At 38.9% G+C, this 24,919-nt stretch overlaps 1 protein-coding gene across 4 annotated transcripts in view; it reads left to right on the top strand.

The window, feature by feature from the left end:
- SLC9A9 (solute carrier family 9 member A9) overlaps positions 1-24,919 on the top strand; it is a 577,794-nt gene that overhangs the window by 332,362 nt on the left and 220,513 nt on the right. For all 4 annotated transcript variants that reach the window (XM_047727082.1, XM_047727072.1, XM_047727098.1 and 1 more), the window contains exon 12: positions 17,061-17,214. In XM_047727082.1, coding sequence (XP_047583038.1) covers positions 17,061-17,214 — 154 coding nt within the window. The remainder of the gene's footprint in view (positions 1-17,060; positions 17,215-24,919) is intronic.

Raw genomic sequence — 24,919 nt, 5'->3', positions numbered from 1 at the left:
TGTTCCTCAATCACATGGGCCCCTTCCAAGCTCCCTGGATGGGTCCTACAGGTGTGTTCTGATGGTGTGTAAAGCTGGTAAAAGATATCCTTTTTATTATTTTTCCTAAAGAGGGTGCACAAGATATGTAAATTCCACCTTGGGGTGAAAGTTCGCGACATGATCCGACTGTTTATCCCTCATCTCCTGGCAGTGAGTGGGGCCTGCAGCGAGCCTTGGAGTAAGGGCTTGGCGCTGAGTAGATGATGTTTCTGAGTGAAAGCCACATTATTCATGGATGACCCCACTACCGCTGCTGCCACCCGCTTCCCCGGCCTCCACCTTCTGCCACCAGAGCCAATTAAACTGAGTGAAGCAACCGTCAGAAGCCAGATTGAGTTTCTCACCTAGCACAGACCTTAACCGATTTATTTTGTATAGACTAGTAATCTACACACACAAAAGCCTTGGAACTTTAAAATAAGAAAAGGTCTCAAGGTCAGTAATGGTCTTCCTGCCTTGCAAAGCCTTCAATAATGCAAATACTCTTCTGGGTAGCTAGGTTGCTTTTTAGAGTCAATTGGACGAAGTTGACGAAGTTTACCCCGAGACATTTCTAAGGCCTTCTTTAAATTCAAGGCCAGGAGTTCCGAACTGCCATGGTGTATCCTGTGACACCCTGCACAAAGGGCTTAAGAGGAATGCCAAACTCCCTTGAAACTGTTCCTGCTGCCCTAGAGCACAGCCCTAGTTAATGCCTGGCATGAGCTGCCCCGCCCCAGCTCTCAGTTCCCTTGAAACCAAAGAGGCAGAGCTCTGTGGTTTAAATTAAAGGAGGAGATGTGCTTCGCACAAATTAGCTTTCCTATTGATGTGGTGCATATTACAATGATCAGGCCTCTTGTTTTAATTCAAATGCATGTGCTGCAATTTTTATTTAATTTAAAACCAAATAAGAGCAGGGAGTTGCTGGAAGGAGGGGAAATGCCAAGCCCTGTTGAGCTGTGGCAGCCTTCCTGAAACTGCTGTGACTCGTAAACCGCATCCCACTGGGCTACACAGCCTCTGTGCAGCGCTGCTGGGATAATCTGAATAGGAGGGGAGCCTGGAAGTGCTTGGGCAGCTTGAAGGAGGCTGACAGTATGTCAGAGAATGTGCTCCTCCAATTTGTCCATTTCTGCTGTGTTTGGAAGAGACATCGCAACCCTGATGTGTACTATTGCATGAACTTGGAAGAGTCTGAACCAGGCAAATGTGGCCACAGTGTGCAGATATAATATAAATCTTCACCCATGAGCTCATGCCACCATGAAGACAACAGCACTGGTGTCTCCGGGCTTTGCTGTTAATGTTGTTGCTCATTCGATTGTCCACCAGTGCTCATTCTTAGCCTTCAAATAACGGCCAGCATCGAAGGATTAAAAGAAAGTCATGGAAGAAAAACTTCAATTAAGAAAAATTTTCCGTTAGCATTCATTTTTTCCCCCTCAGTGGTGAAAACACTGCCACTCTTATTCAAGTGTTGAGGAACACTATGATCTGCAGCTCACAGAACAGCGGTGTTCTGCGGAAGGACAACTTAAGAACCACAGTTGAGGTGTAGGAGACCACCTTTCTCTGTGTCTTTTTGGTGAGCCACCAGTCATGCCATGGTCAGAGCCGATTTGAGACTGACTCAAAAGCGGCCTTACCCGACTGACTTAACAATTACAGCCAGGAAGAAAGTGAGAGGAATTCATGAAAGTGAAGAGCGAAAGTCACTGTGTCACCAATGCTTAGGGATCTGTGTCTGTTACTGCCCAAGCTAATGGAACTCCAGTAGGCTACCAGGACTGCCCCACAATTACCAGTCATCATGTAAAGGGACACTTCCAAGTTTTCTTGATCTTTGATAATCAAAAGTGTGCTTCTCAAACCAGCAGCTTTAGCATCACGTGACAGCTTCTTAGAAATACTGAATCGAAACCTGCCTTTTAACAAGATCTCCGGGTAATTCATGTGTACATGAAAGTTTGAGAAGCATCTCCCAGAACATCATCACAATTCACGGTTTTCTCTTCTGAACCTCTTTCTTCAATCTATTCCTCCTACCTCTTCTCTTTTGCCTGAGGCCCTCCCAGATGCCAGTCTTGCTTCTTGTTCTTCTATTTGCCATCTGATGAGCATAACAATGTTTACCCAGTTATTGAATTTCTTCCAGTTCCTTAAGCTTACTGAAGTCCTTCCTCCTCCTATTCACACAAGCTCTCCCTCTCCTCAAAACCCTGGCCACACCCACCCACCTTCAGCTCTTTTATTCAACTAATTCCTTTTTCTCTCTATATCTTGGCTTAGATATCACTTCCTATAGGAAGCCTTGGTAACACAAGTCTAGGTTGGTCCCTCTCATCTGTCTCCATAGCACACAGTGCTTCTCCTCTCCCAGTAGCCATCACATTCGACTATGAATTTTGGCTTGCCTGCCTGCATTCCCTTCTAGACTAGGAGCTTTGTAAGCCCAAATGCTGATTTTTTTTGGTTCACTCCGTGCCTCAGCACTCAGCACATTAGGTGAAACTGAGTATCTTTCCACAAATAACTGGTGGATGAACAAGCAAATGAATGAACAACCTACAACATTTTCTACCCAATTAAAATTGTACATTTCGCTAAAATGACCACTTAAGGACTATTCATTCCTGTTCTATGAGGTCTGGGAACTTCTAACCCCAGAACTGGTCCAAGGGGCACCTCTCAGACCAAGCTTCCCTGGCTCTACAGATGGGAGCTAAGCAAAAATAACTTTAAGGAAAAATAGATCAACAAATAAAATCTTTCATGTTTTAAATGGAAGAAAATATTTTTCACCTACTCACTTCTGGCTAAAAAAAAAAAAAACCTTCTCTGGGTGTTGATAACAGTAAACATTGTTAATACTTCATGAAAATCATTTGGATCTGAGAATATTTTTCAAATCTCTGCTTGCTTTGCGTTGGAGGGATGTGTTTGTTTTTCAGTTAAAAACTAAGATCTCATTAAAAACCCTGGGACTTTTACATCAGTCAGGTGATTTGAATCAAGATCAGGCTACCTCTAACTTCAGCTTTGGAAAAGATTTCTTTAAATGTATATACAAGGGTTATTTGAGAATCTGAGCCCTCTAGGCAATAGGCTCTTTCTTACCTTTCCTCTTCCCTTGTTCATAATTCCAGAGACAGATAGCCTTTATGATGCCATCATATTGTCAAGCATTCCTTGCCAGGCCTACCCCTTTGCAACCCCCTTACCCAGACTCCAGTGTTCCCTCACCTTCCCATACTATATATCGTTCCTGCCCTGGGCACATCTTGTGCAATTAATTAGGCCACTATATCTTCCTTACCACTACAAGGCCACTAACTAGCTAATGCAGCACAAGCTCAGAACGTTTTCTTCATTAGAGGAGATGAATTTCCACTGAGCCCTCATCTCTCACTATGGCCTGGGATAGGCATTAATGAGCAAAGTGGACAACTGGAATAGATCTTCTGAGGTTTTCAAGTGGGACAGTGTTAACCAGCTTATGGAGGAAATGTATCAAGCAGTCACAGAAAAAGTCACCTTAAATAATGAATAACCATGAGCACCATTGTTGTGACAAAGTAGACAGGCATAGTAGGTCCATATGAACTGCAGATCCCATTAAGTCCTCATAGTGTCAAATACTGAGAAAAGTGTATGTGGTTATGATAAATTCAGAACATTTGAGATCTAGCTTAGACCTGCGGTCAGTCCCTTAGGATTGTTTTCTCCTATTATTAGGTCCAAACATTATCATCCTTTATTTTGCTCCAAAATAAATTTACAATAAAAATTATCAGCTCTTGCATTTTTAAGCAACAAATTAGATTCTGCTATTTGGCATGCCACAATATTTTCTAAATATAAACTACTGTTTGGTAAAATGCAGTGAGCTCAGGCTTTCATGCTGGCTCAGCCACAGGGAGCTATATGATTAACCCTCCTCAAATCTCAACTCCCTTGACTGTAAAATGGGGATAATCATACTTACCTTAGATGGTCAGTGTTGAAAACCACTGTAAAATATATACAAATGCCTGGCACCAGACTGCCACCTAGGAAACGCTCAACTTAACCACTGCAGATGAGATAGCCATTAGGGCTTCACAGAGACACAATTCATATCAACTTACAACTGCTGTTTGAAGAACCTCCTATCAGAGACTGAGGTTTTTATTCCGAAAAAGGTTTGACTATCAAATTACTGCCAAGGACACTCTGAGTCCAGTGTGGAAGTGTTAGTAACATGCTCATGGAAAACAAGACCTAAGGCCCCTCTTTTCCTTCATTTAAGGACAGTCGTTGAGATTCTACTCTTCATTCTAGCAGTGACTAACTCCTGGCACTAAATACATAAATCAAAATGTTATAACTCAAAGTACTAGTTTTTGTGAGGAAAATATATTGGCGCCCCCTTTGGGACAAACTGACCCATGCAAAATGTCAAAAATCAACTTGGGAGTGCCTGGGTGGCTCAGTGGGTTAAGCCTCTGCCTTCAGCTCTAGTCATGATCCCAGGGTCCTGGGATTGCGCCCAGCATCAGGGTCTCTGCTCAGCAGGGAGCCTGTTTCCCCCTCTCTCTGCCTACTTGTGATCTCTCCCTCTTTGTCAAATAAATAAATTAAATATTTTTAAAAATCAACTTAGACAAATATTTATTGAGTGTGAGAAAGTGGCCAAATTTTGTAAGAACCATCCTATCTAGTAAGACAGCGAAGCCAACAAGAGCATGCCAGCTTCTGAAAGACAATGAGTAATGAAAGGAGACAATCCAGAGTGCTTGTCACCGTCTTCCTGTTTCTTACTTTTTTTTTTCCTAAGATTTTATTTATTTATATAACAGGGAAAGAGAAGGATAGAGCAAGCAGAGGAAGCAGCAGGCAGAGGGAGAGAATGAGCAGGCTCACTCACCACTGAGCAGGGAGTCCCATGTGGGACTTGATCCCAGGACCCTGAGAACATGACCTGAGCCAAAGGCAGACATTTCACTGACTAAGCCACTCAGATGCTCCACCTCCCCCTGTTTCAAGGATAAGTTCCTAGGATACAGAAACAGAAGTAATTTTATCACTTAATTCAGGCACATTCTGTGTACATTTCAGTTTTTCAGAATGTTCAGAATGTCAGAGCTATCACAAATACCTGATTGATAATTTTAACCAAATTAACCTGTCCACTGAGATGAACAAATGGACTACATTATTTTTCCCCATTTTCTGCCTGAATTTGCTTACTAACTGCTTGCTTGTTTTGGCATTATGTAGACATAACCTTAGAAAATTATCAGCACACATGAGCAGGTTCAAAAAAAAATAAGTCTATGTCAGGCACAAATCCCTCTAATTCTGCCCTCAGGTTCTATGGATAGAGTTCAAAAGAAGTCAATAAGATTGACTCAAGTAAGTTATATGTGCAAATGAGCAAGAAGCAGTTACTTTTAAAAATGCCTGTGCTAAATTTCCATATAGCCGTTAGATAATTTAGGAATTTTCAGCATTAGTTCTGATGTACTAGGGAGGTGCAAATGCTGTTCAGGCTACCAGGTCTTTCACAGACAGACGAAGACTCTATGAATAGGGCTGGGTCTCAGCCCCACTGCCCAGCCTCCCCCTGATTTTGCCTGGAAGGCTCTTTCTTCCAAAAACACCAGGAACCATTTTAGAGACCTATGGTTCTACATGAGGAAAGAATTAGACACCAGGACAGGTTCCCTGCCGGTGAATGACAGCCTTGCCCTCCATTTACAGGATCCTCCATCCCACTCAGCACCCACTTCCCTTAGTGCCTGGAGAGTCACTGGACTTTCCTGGAGTTGTTTTTTTAAATTTGAAAAACATGAGATCATGCTTGTTAACAAGTATTTTTAAATGCATGCCCTTTAGGAGGAGTGTGTGCTATCCTTTCTCAACAGATTTCTTCCTTCTGATTGTTTTCAATTGTTTTTCCTGGTAGGAAGCTAATTTTGGCTGCATGAGGAAATTGGAGTTTTGACTAGAGAATCTAAAACAGGTCATTTTAGATTAGAATAGACTGATGCTGAGAAAGGGAGAAAGAGCAAAAGAAGGAAGGAGAGAGAGCTAGAGATGATGCAGAAAGAGTAGGGGAGGAGGAGTAAAAGGCAAAATATCTATTTCAAAATATTGCCTCTGATCCATCTTCTGCCTAGGAAAGGGGAAGAAAATCTTCTTCTTTGCATTTTTCCTTAAAACTCAAACTCAAGATAACCACGATTTTTTTTTTAAATCTTTGTTATGACTTAAATATTCAGTAGGGGGAATGAAACAGATTGAACAACCAGCCACAGCATTTGCTGTGTAACCTAGGCCACTCCATCCCTCCCAGCCCCTATTTCCTCACCTGTTAAAAGAAGAGTGTTTTGTGATTTACAGGGACACCTAGTGGGGAGAGAGGTGGGATAGGTAGATGTTGAGAGCTTTAGGACATAGAGAGCTCTAGGATAAGCACAGAAACACAAAATTCAGTGGGTGAACCACAATGGTAAAATCCTCTCTTGACTCATATTAACATGGAAACAGGGGAAAAGATGCTTCTCTTCTAAATGGATAATTCAGATATCACCAGGCTCTTTCCGTATAATGACATCATGTCCCTAAGTCAAGGGTTCTAAAAGTGTGATACCTGAACAAGCAGTATCAGCTCCACCTGGGAACTTATTTAAAAAGCAAATTCTTGGGGCGCCTGGGTGGCTCAGTGGGTTAGGCCACTGCCTTCGGCTCAGGTCATGATCTCAGGGTCCTGGGATCGAGTCCCGCATCGGGCTCTCTGCTCAGCAGGGAGCCTGCTCCCTCCTCTCTCTCCACCTGCCTCTCTCTCTACTTGTGATCTCTCTCTGTCAAATAAATAAATAAAATCTTTAAAAAAATAAAAAGCAAATTCTTGGCCCCCACCGCAGACCCACTCAATTAGACACTCTGGAGGTGAAGCTCAACAGTCTGAGGTTGAACAAGTCTTCCAACTGATTCTGGTGTAGCCCAAGTGTGGGAAACACTGCTACAGGGATTCATTGATGTTTATAACCAGCCAGCGGAAGGGGAAAGAGAGTCTGCAGTAGGAACAGCTGTTTCTTGAAAGCTTTGGCCCAGGAATGACATTTAGCACTTCTGCTTTCATTTCCCTAGTAAGAAGTAGCCATTTGGCTATACCTAGGTGCAAGAGATGCTAAGAAATGTAGTTTGTGCAGTTACAGCAGCATACCATGGATGGCAGATAGCCATCGTTGCCAAAATAGCTCTATCCGATAGAAACATTATCACCATTTATAACATTTCTCCTAAGGGAAAAAGCAATCCAGTGTCACACTAGGGTTTCTCAACCCCAGCAACTATTGACATTTGGGGCCAGATAATTCTTTTTTGGGAGGATTGTCTTGTACATTGTAGAATGTTTAGCAGCACCCCAGTCTCTACTCATGAGATTAAGAATAGAGTCCCCTGCCCCCTAGCTGAAGACAAACACAAATGTCTTCAGACATTACCAAATATTCCCTGGGGGGACAAAATCACCCAACTTGAAAACCACTGGTTTAAACAGAAAACTCATAAGTTGACTTTTGAAACTCTCTACTGAAGATTTTAGCTAGTGGGAAGGATTATTCCACAATTTACTACCAGAGGAACCTTACCTACACAAAAATAAACTTCCAAAGCCAGAGGCATCTATGCATGTTGACTCAGAGCTGTGATAGAGCTAATACTATTTACAGTACCCTTCCTGATGTAGCTAGCCCAAGTGTGGGAAACACTGCTACAGGGACTCATTTTTGGATGCCCAAGGCATCCAAAGACAAACTTCATTTCATGCAAAAATATACCAAAGTTATGTTGCATTACTTCTCAGTGGCCTTAAGTTTAACTGATTCAAGTTCAGGAAGAGAGATGAAGGAAAGAAAGTCCTGCTTCTCTAATACAGACTTGGTTTCCAAAAAAACTCAATTCATTTTTGAATGCAGAAGACTTTTCCACTAAAACAGTCTGTTGGCATCACTTCCATGTGATAAAATGATATTGAACTGAAAATGGAACCATGTAGCAAGGTTGTACTATCCTGGAAAATGTATTTTGAAACCAGACTGACATTTTTGCTGAAAGTAGCCACCCTTTGCAAGGTCATGGGACTTCAGCAAGGGTAAAAGCAATACATAATTCAATTGTAGATCCAAACTAGGGTTTGATTTATCAGATTGATGATGAGAATGTGTTAAATCTTTGAAATCAACTCCTTCACAGTACTTGAAATGACAGGAAAAAAGAACTGCAATTGATTATATCCCAAATGGAAAGAAAGTTAGCAAAATAACTCACTAAAGAGACATGTCTTTTAAGGGATGGGTCAGTTTCTCAGGGAGATTTTTGCATCCCTGTTCATCTACTGCTCATTTTCTTTTGGGTTCCAGTTGTGTTTCAAATGCAAAATATGACCTTTCCCTCATCCATTCATTCATGTATTCATTCAATACTGGAATGCTTACTTTTCAGGAGTAGCATTGGATGTGCTCTCACTGACCTTGCTTTCCTGTGAAGGGACACAGATCTTAAAGATGAAAAAATAAACATGATAATTCCAGATGTTGATAAATGCAGTAAGAGACATACAAAGAAGAGATGGCTGAAAGTGGAGAGCACTTAGACAGCATGGACAAAGCAGTCTTTCTGAGGACTGAGACGAGGCAGCCAAGGGGCAGTCTAAGAAGAGAGTAGAGTGGGGAGGAGCAGCCAATACAAAGGCCTTGAGGCAAGAACAGACTTGGTTTAAAAGACAAACCATAAGAGACTCTTAATCTCAAGAAACAAACTGAGGGTTGCTGGGGGATGGAGGATGGGGAGAGATAGGATGGCTGGGTTATGGACATTGGGGAGGGTATATGCTATGGTGAATCCTGTGACTTGTGTAAGACTGATGATTCACAGACCTGTACCCCTAAAGCAAATAACACATTGTATGTTAATAAAAAAAAAAGAATAAAAAATATATTTGAATTTCAAATAAAAAAAGAATAATAAACTTTATCTTCCTATATTCTCAAGCTCCAAACTTCCCTCCCATCTTCCCACTCTCTCCAGTAAAAAGACTAACCTCGCCACCGAACTCCAGACTCTTAGATCTAACTACCCACTCAATCTCTTCATTTGGATGACCATAGGCATCTTGGATTTCCCATGGCCAGATCACAATCCTTGATCCCCTCCCCATATACCAAACATGCTCTTCCCACAGTTTTTCCCAATTCTTCCAGTGGCTTAGGCCTTAAGCTCTTGGAGTTCTCTCTTCTCCTCATACCCTTCATCCAGTTCATCGGCAAATACTGTCAACTTTTAATATTATTCCAGTACCTACACTACCACTCTAGTGTAGTCTAGAGCTACCACTCTAGTCTGATTCTCTTTTACTTCTTACCCAGACTAATGCAGCAACCTCCTTCACTGACCTCCTACCCCCGCCTGGAAATCAGTTTTTTATTGCAGAGCTAGAGTGATGCTTTTAAGCATAGACTAGATCATATCCTTACCCTGCCAAAAACCTTTCTAAAGTTTTCCATCTCAAAATAAAATTTAAAATCCTTGCTGTTCAAGAGCCCAACATGATCTGGCTCTGTTGGCATTATCTCTTTCCACTCCCTGCCCCCTGCCACATTAATTCCATTCTAGCCATGTCAGCTCTTTGCTGATACTTGAACATATCAGACATATGCTCACCTCAGGGACTTTGCAGCTACTCTTCCAGCTTTTCTTCCAGATACCCACATAGTCTTTTTTCATTCTATTAGAGTCTCTGCTCAAATGCCACCTAGCCATAGTGGCTTTCCTAACTACCCTAAATACTCCCACTACATATATATATTTCCAACTAATCTAGAAGCTCCTTTAAGGCAGAGACTATCACTTATTTACTACTATCCCCTGGAGCCTGAATGAACGAAAGGATGAATGAATGAATTCATGAGTAATACCACCTCATATCTAGAGGGTCAGAAACCTCTGCAGTTGCTCAATTTAAAAACACTTACTGAGTTTCATGTTTCAGGTACTACAAGTGTAAGGAAGATGTAATTTCAACCTTTGAGAGATTAAGAATTGAGGGTAAATAACAGATTAAATTAAACTACTGATTCATTTCAGAATATCATTTACAGATGCAAGTGGCATGACAATATGTTCTATGGGATTTCTAAGAAAGAGAAAACAGTGTAGACTGTAGTATTCTGGGAAAACTTCATTGGGGTAGAACATAGGTAGAAAGAAGTGAAAGCAGTTAACATTAGGGTCCATGGCACAGAGGTAAGGACAGCAACTGTTTACGGAAGAGAGAAGACCATCTTATTGGTATGAAAAGATCTCAATGGAAAAGAGGAGGTAATAGGAAAAGTGGGGTAAGGTTCTGATTGAAATGTTTCTATGGGGTGCGGGAAGCCATTTACAGCTTCTGGGTCAGATAAAAAGCTAGGTTTTGAGGAAACTGTTCAGAGGAATATGGATAGCCTGGAAAGAGGAGAGGTTGAAGGCTGTGAGGCCAAAGTACCAGAGGGTTGGTTGACAGCATACTCAAGGTGTAAGGAAATGGGCCTTGAACCAAGGTGGTACAGTGGGAAGTGAGAAAAGCCTGAGCCATCATGTAACTCAATCTCTGCTGAATCCAAATCTCTGGAGTCAGGACACCAGCATCTATAATTGCAAATATTTTTAAGTTCTAAACTGATTCTAATATGTAGTTCTAGTTAAAGACCGTAGTCTAATCTTAAGACCTCCATCTAGATATAAGACAACACAAATCCAGATGGGGCATCCTGCTTATGATCACGCAACCTATTAGGAGCAGGCCTGAGAACAGATCCCCAGTACCTTGATTCTCAATATAAGGCTTTAAGAGTCTCAATAAATGATAAAAGGGCAGAAGCTGAAATTACAGAAACAATTACTCAACCATTTCATTGAACTAGAAGTTATCAATTGTTTTCCTATATGTAATCAGGAATGGAAGAATCAGAACATTCATGCATTCATTGATCAACAAATATTTATTGAGCACCTATTATGTGGTTGGCATTGCTATAGTGTTGTGGATAAGCAGCAACTAGCCAATTGCAATGTAATGAATGTAATGTTCTAAGTCCCCTGAGGAGGCAAGCACGGGTTGTACTAGGCATATAAATTAGCCCAACCCAGGCCCAGACCTCAGAAGAGCCTTTGTAGAGAAATCAGTGGCTCAGTTGAACTCTGAAGACCAGTTGGAATTAGGTGAAGTTTGGGTGAGAGTTATAAAAAGAACTTCAGAGAGTTAGGATGGGAGAAAATGACTCAGGCGTAGAAAACCATGTATGCAGACTTCTTTTACCCCACCATTGATTTCAGCTCCTTAAACATTATCTGTTGACAACAGTCATGATTTGGACCCTCATGAAATTTAGCAATCAAATCTTTTTCATCAGACTGTACATGCACAGTATACACTTTACACCTCTAATACACCTTATCCCCATCTACCTGTTAAGAGAGTCACTTTTGCAGTATCATGAGCCCTGGAATGGAGAAACCCAAACTTCCTCATTCTTGCATTTATCCACTGTGTCTTGGATAAAGTATAGCATATAGTGAGTGCTCAATAAATGTTTAGTTTTTGACTGTTGCTTTGCACCTTCAGTAAAAATGCCCTAGGGAGTAGTTATATTCCTGTGATTTAAACATAGCAGTATCTGACCTTCAGCCATTCAGAACACATTTGCCAATTTATAACAGATTAAGTTTCACTTTTGCTCTTTAAAGATAAACAGGAAACTGCATGGTTTCTGCAGCAGGGGTCCTTGCTAGAAAGTTTTCCCTGGTTTGACAGTCTTCTATTGTTATGAATAGAACATCAACATGATTAAAATAAGAATCCCTTAGAGGCCAATTTTAAACAAAACCACATTTAATTGCAGGTAATTCTTTTGTTCCCCAAGATGATGCTAACTTTCCAACTGAGTATGTGAAATATGTCATATCTCTGCAAAGTAAACCCATCTAAAATGAAATGACATAGTCTAGCAACCCCCGAAAGCATACGATCATTTCCATTCAGTTGGTTAAAACAAAGAAAAAAAGAAAGGTAAATCCAAAGGGTCAACATACCCATAAGACAAAACAAAACACAAGCTTTGACAATGAGTTCTGGATTTCCTGAGTTTCCAAGCAAAGTGGATGTTCCTTGGAAATAGTGTTTTGCTAAAAGAAACTCCTGAGTCCATATTAATTTTTCATTTCTAGTATTTTGCTGGTAGCTGAAGTAATTTATTTCAATCCTAAAGCCTTCTGTTTCCCAAATCCATGTTAAATAGATAGGAGAGGTGAGCATAGAACCTCCACAAAGCAGATGGACTGAATTGTGTCCCTTCAAATTCATTTGTTGAAGTCCTAACCCCAAAATGATGGTATTTGGAGATGGGGTTTGGAGGGATGTAGTTAGGTTTTGATGATGTTATTAATGTAGGAAAGATGTTGGAGTTCAGGGCCGATGGCCAAGAAAGAATTCTTGAACCATCTTTTGTGCAAAAAGTTGATTTAAGTAAAGCACAGGGATAGGACCCATGGGCAGATAAAGCTGTACTGGGGCATGAGGAGTGGCCCATCATATACTTTCAAATTGGGAGGGTATTAGGGATAGTGTTAAGTCTCTAAGGAATTTTGGAAGCAAGGTTTCCAGGTCCTTTAGGGGACTAGTTATTGTTAGGAAAAGGTCATTTATTACTGTGTAATAAAACCTGAGTCATGAGACCCTTCAGATATATACCGGTGGGTCATATGCTTCAGGGATGATTGCCAACATATATATTGACAGGGGGAGATAAAGGAGGTTTCCACAGGAATTTTTATATGTTAAAGCAGATTTACAGGATCCTGGGGGTCAGGCTTAGACTGCCTTATGCCCTCGACAGAGTGTTAACATCGAGGCAGCTGAGTTTCTAGAGGAATGCCACTCTGCCCGTTTCAAGGACTTATCTGTGGGCTATAAGTAGTAAAGAAATTTAATTTTTCTTTTGTCTTTGTTTCCCACATCATTATGAGGCTGGGGCCCCTACGATGGCATTGCTGTCTTTATAAGAAGAGACACCACATGGAGCTTGCTTTTGCACAGGAAAGTAACCTTCCAAAAGCCAGGAAAAGAGCTCTCATCAGAACCCAACCATGCTAGCTAGCCCTCTAATCTTGGGCATGCCTGCCTCCAGAACTGTGAGAAATAAACTTCTGTTGTTGCAGCTACCCAGTCTATGGTATTCCACTACGGCAGCCCATATGATATTTTGTTATGGTTGACTAAGACACATATAAAGATATTGAATGAAGCAATGAAAGACCATTGATTGACAATTATCTAGGCTCCAAATGTGGGATAAATAACTTTGATATCATAAAGGATGGAATATAGGCATTACTTCTTATCTGGAGCTCCAAAATAGCTTCACTTTGTCCACTTAACAACCTCAGCTGTCTCAGTTCATGCTTCCCATGTCTATCGTATGAAGGCATCCTCTTATCAACATTTTGGAGTTGGCCCTTTTAGCATATTTCTCAACCTGCCACAAGTAAAAGGCAGTGGCTGAACTTTTCCTTTTTTTTTCTTCAAAGATCTTTACATTGACTCACCTATAAACATAAAATTTTATATATGGGATATATATTTCATGAAAGTCAGACTAATAGTAATCTTTTGAGTACAGTTTTGAACCAAGAACTGCTCATGTATAGATAATTGAGATTTAAAAGCCTAGTTATGCTAGTTTAATATAGTAACAATACGTTATTAAACATATTTAGGAAAATAAATGATTGTATACTTTCTTGTCCTTGATATCTAACATGAAAGAGTTTACAATAAGCATGATGTAACAACTTTTTCTTTTATTCCAATCTCTATTCTCTTCTTTCTCACAAAAACTCAAAGTAAACACACACACACACACATATTCAATAAAATAAGAAATACTTAAAGTCTCATCACTTAATACTTCTAATACTCACCACCTAATTTGGAGTATTGCTGCTTTATGAACATTTCTAACAATGCGTGCTTGAGGAAAAGAGAAAATGAAAAGATTGCCTTCTATTTCCAATCTTGTACTGTGATTAAACACTGCTAGGAGCTTTACCTTGACCTATAAATTCTCTCCTCTGATACAGAAGTCTGTTGCAAGACTGTTTCTTTTAATTTCTGTTCCCTAATGACACCATTTGTATTTCCAGGAGAGAACATTATTAAAATATTCCCCAGTATTAAGTGTTATTAATAATCCCACTCTTTTTTCCCAACTGGGTCTGAATGCATGAACATCTCTGATGGAGAACTTTTCTTCTTGAGTACAGTCATCTCAAGTGTTCAGAATTTCTGATGTATAAGAATTTTTTATATTAATATCTACTTCAAATGTTATCTTCCTTATCTTCAGGCCATTTCCTTGTCTACATGGAAATTTAGAATAATTTCCTTCCTCCATTACATTTTGTTCCTTCAAGGTATTTTATAATCAGAGTACATGTTCTTCTCTCTTTCTGAGGCTTCCTTGTTTCAGGCAAAATATATTAAGTCTCTCTCACCTAATTCTCTGGATCTTGTGTTACACCACTTGCCTCTTATATATTGGTGGTATGGAGATAAGAAAGGAATATTATATCTAAGTTGGGAACCCATGGATAAAACCACGCTATAGTTTTCTTCATCCTAAACTGTGTCCAATTTCTAAAATTCTTTTAATATATGAATAAAATTTGGAAAGTTAGATACAGTAAATATTACAAAAGTGGATCATTGAAATCTTATGTACGTGATTCAAACCATCTTATTAAAAAAAAAACCAAATCCCTACCTCTTTGACTTATTCTTGCTGTAATTGAAAATGTTTATTTGCCATTATCTGATATAATAGGACCCATAAATGTCTTGTAAGTCTTGTGCTACCCAACAGAGATCTTCCATTTTAACTTTTTACTATTTGTGCTTTTATTTATTCTTCTTTGAAGTCTTCATCTCTGTTTCTATTTTTGTCGGCACACTCTGATTTGAAATTTTAACAAACCTCTTCTTGCAAATACATTTAATGTGGATTCATAAAAATTCACTTAGCATATTGTTATTAAAGAAGAAAAAATCAGGTTTAACAGGTAGTTTAGATTATAGACTTTATTGTAGTATGTACTCAGGCTAGAGTAATTCTTAAATGTTATTTAACTATTTATTAATTTGTAGTCCATAAGCTTGGTTTTCCTTATTGTCTGACACATTTCATTTTTTAGAAGTAATTGTGCCCAGAAAAAAATTTTTGTAGGTATACACAATATTATTCTAAAATTTTATGGAAAGACAAAAGACCTAGAATAGTTAAAATAATTCTGAAAACAAAATATAAGAATCATTCTATCCAATATTAAAGCCTAATATAAATCTATAGTAATCAAGACAGAGTGCTATTAGATGAGGGACAGACACACAGATAAATGGAATAGAATAGAGAACCCACAAATAGACCCATACAAATATACCCAACTGATTTTTGACAAAGTTGCAAAAGTAATTCAATAAAAACATCGAGTATACATAGGCCAAAAAAGGGGGGGGAGATCTCAACCTAAACTTCATACATTATACAAAAATTAATTCAAATAATCAGACACTTACATGTAAAATATAAAGCTGTACAACTTTTAGAAACAAAGTTTAAAAACACAGGGGATCTTTGGGACCTAGATCTAAGTGAAGAATTCTTAGATTTGACTCCAAACATGATTCATAAAAGGAAAAATAAACAAATTAGACTTCATCAATAAAAAGCTACAAAATGGGAGGATATATTTGCAAACTATATATCCCAAAAAGGATATTATCTAGAATATATAAAGAATTCTCAAAACTCAACAACCAGAAATCCAATAACTCAGTTAGAAAATGAGATTTAAAAAAGGATAAAGAAGAAAAATAAAATGAGAAAAAGACGTGAAGAGGCATTTCCCCCAACAAGTATAAAGATAACAAGCCCATTAAAAAACACTCAACACCATTAGTTATTAGAGAAATGCAAATTAAGTGCTCCACACTGGGTGCGGAGCCTACTTAAGTAAATAAAAGAAAAGACAGAAACATGCAAAGTAAAACCACAATAAGCTATTACCACATACCTATCAGAATGGTGAAAATAAAAATAGTGACATTAAATGCCGGTGAGGATGCAGAGCAACTAAATGACTTCTCTATTTCCAGTGGGAATATAAGTGGTGTCTAGCCATTCTGGCAACAATTTGGTAATTTTTTTTTAAATATGGAATCAGATCAGTGATTACAGTCCTGCGCGTTTACCACGGAGAAATGAAAACTTATGTTTACGTATGTAAGTTACATTCATACGTAAGTTACACACATACATATTGTTGTCTTTATACACAGCAGCCTTTTTTGTAATAGCCATAAAACTAGAAGCCCAGATGTCCCTTCAACAGATAGATGGCTAAACAAACTGTGGAACAGATAGTGGAATACTACTCAGCAATAAAAAGGGATAAACTATTGATACATTCAGCAACCTGGATGAATATTCAGGGAATTATTCTGAGTGAAAAAGGCCAATTCCAAAAAAGTATATACTACATGATTCCATTTGATTCTCAAACTGGCAAAGTTATAGAAATGGTGAATTGATTACTGGTTGCCAGAAATTAAGGAGGGAGCGTGTGGGAAGGAAATAGATGTGGTCATGAAAGGGCAACATGACAGATATTGGTGGTGATGGGAATGTACTGTATCTTGACTGCATCAACATCAAAATCCTGGCTGTGCTATTGTACTAGTTTTGCAAGATATTACCACTGGGGGGAAAGTGGGGAAGAGCAGACAAGGAGTATGTTATTTCTCACAATAGCAAGTGAATCTACAATTATTGCAAAAAGTTTAATTTAAAGAGGTAATTGTGTTTGTTAGAAAATTATAAAGATGAATATAGGAAAATGAGAACAAGACTCATGCAGATGTTCATTTTCTCTTATTCTCTGTTGGTTATCCCTGTAAGGTTTGCGAGGAGCAATAGCATTTGCCCTAGCTATTCGGGACACACAATCTCAGCCCAAACAAATGATGTTTACCACCACACTGCTGCTCGTGTTCTTCACAGTCTGGGTGTTTGGAGGAGGAACAACCCCCATGCTGACTTGGCTTCAGATCAGGTGAGTGGCATGTTTAACAAAGGATAGCATTACAAGGCATGACTGCACTATTTCATTTCTGGTGTTGCTGATTTGGTCAAGAGTACAATGGCAGGTCTATAACATTAAATTTCCCTGGGGTGAAGTTGACCTTCATTCACAAGATGAAACAGTCTGGCCTCTCCTAGGCCTATCACCAACTCAACTGACTTTTCTAAGAGTATAAGAAATCTCAGGGTGTTGTCTGTTTATAGTCTGTATCTAGAAGTGAATTTATTTATTTATCTATGAATTCTTCCATTCAATAATACTTATTGAATACAATGTAATATGTTCTGGAATATACGAAAACGAGAAACACACAGGTCTTATCCTCAAGATACTCACAATTCAACAACAACCACAAAAAGGTGTAATACCAAGGAGAAAGTAAATTTGTTTTGTTTTTAATTCCTTATAGCACTTAGGATAGAATTAGAGACACAGGATATACTTAAATATATTTGATTAGTGAACCATATGTTTAACCAGAGGGCTCCTATAGACACAAGTTAGACAATTTCTCAAAGGAAAAGCAATGGAGCGTCAGTCAGGGGCCCCCCAAGAAGTCCCTGGAAGATGATCACTATAAACCTAAATTATATAGATAATGGATAATGGCATCCACTGATTTTAAATAGATGTTATAGCCTATACAGTCTCTTAATGTCCAGAACAGCAGAGAGAAGGGAGTATAATAATGGGGTTTTAGGCAGGTAAGAATGATTATCTAGGTCATACAACAGGGCCTAATAAGGAAGGATAGTGATGTCAACCACAGTATCCACTAAATGAAGGGTCTGGAGGTCAGCTTAGGCCAGAATTATTATGGCCTGCTGGGGGTTATACATGAGCTTGTCAAGTCATGCAAATGCCCCAGTGAGAATTAGCTCCAAATGGACCAACTGATTCAAGGCCAGACTTGGTGACCAGCCAGGAAGAGAGAGCATTAAAGGCAGGGCTGTGATGTATTTAGGGAAAGGAGCTGATAGGGCTCCAGTATAATAGTCAAGGTGGAAAGCTGACAAAAATGGAGAGCTTGTGCCAACTGTAAAAATGGGTAAATCTATTTTAAAATGTTATTGTCTTTATTTAAGTATATTTTTGATCTGGGTTCTCATTTTCATATCCCCTAATATAACAGTGTTTTGGGTAAGTCACATTTTATTTTTCAATGCCATATACCTTGATGATTTTGCAATCCCTCCCTGGTCTTCACCCACTCTCTATAAAGCAATTCCATACCTATCACATCTAACAGGAAAAGATCCGTTTGACTGGAAAATGACTTCCAAAAGGATTCAGACAGGTATTCTTATTCCAATATCAACACAGTGCCTAAGATACAGTAATATTAAATAAATAATTGCTACATGAAACATTAAATGAATATAACCACAGTGCAAATTACTTTTTATTAAGCACTTACTGATAATTTTCTATCCATTTGGCAAAGAGGAAACAGAAACAGGACTCAAAGCTTTAGTACAAGAAAACTTATGCTTAAACTGGGCCAAGTGGCCAGGCATTAACCCAAAATCAAGGAAATAAAGAACTTCTTGAAGTACTGTGATGATTGCTAAACACATTGAAGGGCTTTGACCAAAGTTGAATAGAGAGTGTTTTGAAATGTTTGTTGAATTATTTTCTAGACATATAAATGTGACCCACAATTTCCTTCACAGTAGTAGCTACCTGTAGGTTCCTGTGGGTGAGCACACATATTGCATTAAACTCTACAGTACTGGGTCCCCTGTGAAGTGTTAGCAAAATAGTGATATGTTCAGGTTTCTGGAAAATAAATTTCAGTAGGTGGATCCATGCATGGAAATATTAGGGCTTAGAAAACAAAAATTAGAGGATACTAATCCCTGCAACATAAAAGTATTAACTACCCCATCAGGTAAATTAGAATATTCAGAACATGAAGTAGTGATATCAACATTTTCCTGAAGTAATTCAAATATAACTTATTTTCTACTGTTGTCTTTCTTTACCTTGAAGAGGTCATCCCCAAATCAAAAATATGTTTTATCCTGAAGTATTTACCTAACTCTCTTATAGTATTTTCCAAAGGTATCCATTGATTTCAAATAGATGGCATAGCCTATGCAGTTTCTTGATATCCAGAACAGCAGAGAGAGGGGAGTATAACAATGGGACTTTAGGCAGGTTAGAATGATCATCTATACAACAGGGCCTAAAAAGGAAGGATATTGATGTCAACCACAGTATCCACAAGTGAAGGGTCTGTAGGTCAGCTTAGACCAGCATTATAATGTCCTGCTGGGGATTGTCAGGTCATGGAGATGCCCCAGTGGGAATTAGCTCCAAATGGCCCAGCTGATTCAAGGCCAGACTTGGTGACCAGCCCGGAGAGGGGGGCATTAAAGGCAGAGCTATGATGTATTTAGGGAAAGGGGCTGATAGGGCTCCAGTATAATAGGCAGGGTGGAAATCTCAGTGGGAAACTAAAGTGTTAAATCTGGAATCAGTGGAAATCCAGTCGAGAGATCAGAGACCCAGTCAGGAGACAATCAGAGAAGGAAAATTGAAATTCATAGATATGTAAGTACCCAGGAAATCAACTCAGGCAGAGAGGATACAGGGCAGCAAGACCAAGGTGAGACCAGTGGCTCTCAAACTTGAATAAGCATCAGAATCACCTGGAGGGCTCATTAATACCCAGAGGGCTGGGCCCCTGCCCACACGTTTCTGATCTAATAGATCTGGGTCAGAGCCTAAGAATTTGCATTTTTAGGCAATGCTCATGCTTCTGGTTCTAGGGCCATATCTTGGTAACCACTGGTTGAGACTTCCATAACCAGGTGAAGATGGGGCTAATAATAAATACTGTCAGATTTGACTCGAGTTGCCCAGGGCCAGGTGCATCTACGCCTCCAGTTTAAACTCTTTACACTTATACTGGAGGGAGGCAGAGGATAACATGAGAAGGAAGAGTCATAATGCATTGATTAATGGGAGGGAAATAGAACATAACAAAATAAACATAAAAGAATAGGAACAGGGGCTCCTGGGTAGCTCAGTTGGTTGGGCGTCCAACTCTTGATTTTGGCTCAGGTCATGATCTCAGGGTTGTAGATCGAGCCCCCATCAGGCTCCACTTTGGGTGCAGAGCCTGTTAGGGATTCTCTCTCTCCCTCTCCCTCTGCCTCCCCCACCACTAAAAAAAAAAAAGAAAAAGAAATTAAAAAAAAAAAAGAATAAGAACGTAAGTTAATGTGTGTACAAGTACACACGCAAACATGACGTAAATTTGGTTTAACCATGTATTAGTGATACCATCATCATATGTTCTACTTCGCTGTCATGGTTTATAGTGTTGTCAAAGAAATCTTCAATTCCATCATAGCTTTTAAATGATAATTGTCCATTATTTTAGACTGTATTTATCAAGGCTTTGCTTGTTTATAGAGCAATGCCTCATTAACCAACTTTCATGTCAGACTCTTTCTATAAAATACCAGAATATAAGTAAATTGGAGCTTTAATAAAATGATCTGGATGGAGAAGCCATCTTCTCCAGTTCTAAAGTAGGAATGAAAATGTGATAGTGATTGCTTCTCGGCCTTTTGGCTAAGATCAAGTGAAAATGTGATAGTGAATAAACCCAAACTTCCTCACTTGGTATATAATTTATTTATACACTTTACATTGCCTTCCATTCTTGATTTCTTTTAATTCTACATCTTCTGTTTTAAATTATTAGTATGTAGTTGAGTTAGTTTTTACCCAATAAAATTTGCCACTTAGCCTCAAACTATCACAATAGGATGCAGATAAAATGTTTTAGATAAGGTAAAAATTGATAATATTAATATGAATTGCACTTTAATAGAAATGACTTTAAACCAGCAATGATCCTGTGCTTAGAGAAATTCTGAATGATCTTTATGTAATCCAAAACAGGCTACTCATTTAATGCAGTCCCTATCAAAATACACCAGCATTTTTCACAGAACTAAAACAAACAATTCTAAAATGTGTATGGAACCACAAAAGACCCCAAATAGCCAAAGTTATCATGAAAAAGAAAAAGCAAAGTGGAGACATCACAATTCTGCACTACAAGCTATATTACAAAGCTGTAGTCATAAAGACAGTATGATACTGGCACAAAAACAGACACACAAATCAATGGAACAGAATAGAAAACCCAGGAATGGACCCACAACTATATGGTCAACTAATTTCAACAATGTGGGAAAGAATATCCAATGGAAAAAAGACAGTCTGTTCAATAAATAGTTTGGGGAAAACTGGACAGCAACATGCAAAGGAATGAAACTGGACCACTTTCTTACAACATTCCCCAAAATAAACTCAAAATTGATGAAAGACCTGAATGTAAGAAAGGACACCATCAAAATCCTAGAGGAGAACACAGGCAACAACCTCCTTGACATCAGCTGTAACAACATCTTACTGTACGTGTCTCCAAAGGCATGGGAAACAAAAGCAAAAATGAACTATTGGAACTTTATCAAGAGGAAAAGCTTCTGCACAGCAAAGGAAACAGTCAACAAAGGTAAAAGGGAATCTATGGAATGGGAGATGATATATCACATAAAGGGCTAGTATTCAAAATCTATAAAGAACTTACCAAACTCAGCACCCAAAAAACAAATAATCCAGTCAAGAAATGGGCAGAAGACACAAATAGACATTTTTCCAAAGAAGACATCCAGATGGCCAACAGACAAATGAAAAGAGGCTCAACATCACTCATTGTCAGGGAAATATAAACCAAAACTGTGATAAGATATCACCTCACACCAGTCAGAATGGCTAAAATTAAGAACACAGGGAACAACAGATGTTGCCAAGGATGCAGAGAAAAGGGAACCCTCTTACACTCTTGGTGGGAATTCAAACTGGTGAAGCCACTGTAGAAAACAGTAAGGATGTTCCCCAAAAAGTTAAAAATAGAAATACCTTATAACCTAAAAATTGCATTACTAAGTATTTACCCAAAAGATACAAAAATATTGATTCAAAAGGACACATGCATCCCAATGTTTATAGCAGCGATGTCCACAATAGCCAAATTATGGAAAGAGCCCAAATGCCCATCTGACATATATATATCATACATATGTAATGGAATATTACTCAGCCATCAAATAGAATGAAATCTTACCATTTACCATGACATGGATGAGCTTGAGTATATTATGCTAAGCAAAACAAGTGAGTCAGAGAAAGACAAATACCATATGATTTCACTCAGATGTGAAATTTAAGAAACACAACAGATGAACATAGGGGAAGGGGAAAAAACGAGGGATGCAACCCTCTTAACTGTAGAGGACAAACTGAGGGTTGATGGAGGGAAGATAGGGAAGGAATGGGCTAAATGGGTGATGAGTATTAGGGAGGACACATGATGAGCACTGAGTGTTATATATTAAGTGGAGAAACACTAAATTCTACTCCTGAAACCAATATTACACTATATGTTAACTAATTGGAATTTAAATAAAAACTTGAGGGCACCTCAGTTGCTCAGTCAGTTAACCATCTGACCCTTGATTTCGGCTTAGCCCATGATCTCAGGGTCAGGAGATTGAGCCCTGCATCAGGCTCCATGCTAGGTATGGAGCCTGTTTAGGATTCTTTCTCTCCCTCTCTTTCTGCCCCTCCCCCTGTTCTTGCTATACATACATACATACATACATACATACATACATACATACGTAAAACAAATTCTCCATTAAGTCTTGTCTTCAGCACATTCAGATTTCTTGTCCTAAAGCTACTTTGTTTTAAAAAATAATAATTCTTAATGCAGCATTTCAAATAAACCACGGAACTTTGTTTCTCAAAATTCTAAAGAAAAAGAAAAGATTCTTGCAGTATTATTTGGGAGGTTTTCATGCAAAAGAAAGAAGAATGGTTCCTTGATTAGAATCTGGACCTCCTCCCTTCTGTGGAATACATTAATACTGGTGGTAAGGAAAACACAACCTTCAGTCTTCAAGGATTAGCTTTATTGTTAGCCAGGAAACAAAAGTTCAAGGGTGTCAGTCTTTTTCCCTACAGAAACCAATAAACAGGTTTATCCACCAAATGATCACACATGCTTACAAATAAACCTCAAAGACCAACAGGGCAGAACTCTCTGGCAGTGGTAACTGATTTGGGTTGGTAGCTCCATCCTTGGTTTAGGAAAGGGCACCACATAGAGCTAACCAAGCACATGAGAATGGAGCTTATACCATAGTGCAAAACTTTCCCGGGCTCCCCTACACAGGAATGCTGGACCCATCTCTTCAAAATACCTCAATCACAGTACAGAAAACTTTACACACCGGAGCAATACAGAACTTATGTTCCAGACGACATTAGAAAGTGCCTTCAGCAAGATGATTTCTGTAGCTTCCAGACTTTGGTCTCTAACCTTTCAAACAGTAATGGTCATTATGAAGTACTTAATCTGTGCCAGATAGTAAATAACAGTACAAGACACAAAACCTCCCTGTGACTCAGCCTCTAATATAAAATAGGATAATGATAGCTACCTTCTAGGGTGTGTAAGACCTGGCAAACTGACCCAGGATTGGGCTGTTGGGCTATAGAGCCAGACCCCAGCCCAGGTAGGTTGAGCCCATGGCCTGCATGCCCAACTAGGGTGTTCTTCCATGGCCCTAAATGAGTTTATTCCTGTTGCCTGCAATCTACCTTGATTAACAAATCCTCTGGGAAAAAGAAATGTGCTTTTATAACCAAGACAGGCCTGTTAAAAACAAACACAGGAAATCTTCATCCATCATGAGTGATTGGGTTGACTTGTTTATAGGGCAGAGAAATGTTTTGGTGCACATTTTCTCTTTGACCTGGAACAGTTAAAGGTAAACGAGGATAACCGTGGTCCAAAGTAGCCAAGTAGGGAAGCTTGTCTTCCTCAGTTGTAGGAATTTGGAATTGTAGGAATTTGTCACCTGCACACCTATCTCCCAACCCCATTCGGGATCCCAAGTCAGCCTTTTGTCAGCCTCTTCCACATATCACACAAAAAATTAATACACTGACCTGTGTCCTTTGCAAGAGAGAATGACTTAGAAAGCACAAAGTCTCCACCACCATTATTTTAGTTAAAAATTTTATGCCATGCAAGAATGATTTCTTTATTGTTTATACCCACTGACTACGAAGTTTTTAATAACAGCCATCATAGGAATAAACACAGATGTAATGGGAGAACTGTCCTTTGTAGTATTTTTTAATTTTAAACAATAACAGAGTTAAATACACCTGCTTACAGACTTTATAACTGAGGTGAAAAAATGTCAATTTAATATAGTGGAGGAATTCAGATAATTAAGTTCCCTCAATATCTAGTTGTGTTCTGTTGAGTTTCCTTTTTAGTATCCAAAGTCTCATGCATGTTTCACAATTTGCTTCACTGGTTTATTTATATAGTAAATCAGCACTCATAATCTGGGGCTGAATGGTGTGGGTACCAACCTTGCCTCCTTCCTTTACTAGTTGTGGAATCTTGAGCAATAAATTCAGACTCTCTATCCCTCAATTTTCTTATCTATTAAAGTAGAATAATAATACCTACCTCTTTGGATTGTTATAAGGATTGAATATTGCATGTATGAAGAATTTAGGGCACATAGTCAGTGCTCAACAAATGTTTCTATAACAATACACAAATGGC

This window comes from Lutra lutra, chromosome 1 (genome assembly GCF_902655055.1).
Source record: "Lutra lutra chromosome 1, mLutLut1.2, whole genome shotgun sequence".
NCBI classification, from domain to species: domain Eukaryota; kingdom Metazoa; phylum Chordata; class Mammalia; order Carnivora; family Mustelidae; genus Lutra; species Lutra lutra.
This window is presented reverse-complemented; position numbering and strand designations above follow the sequence as displayed.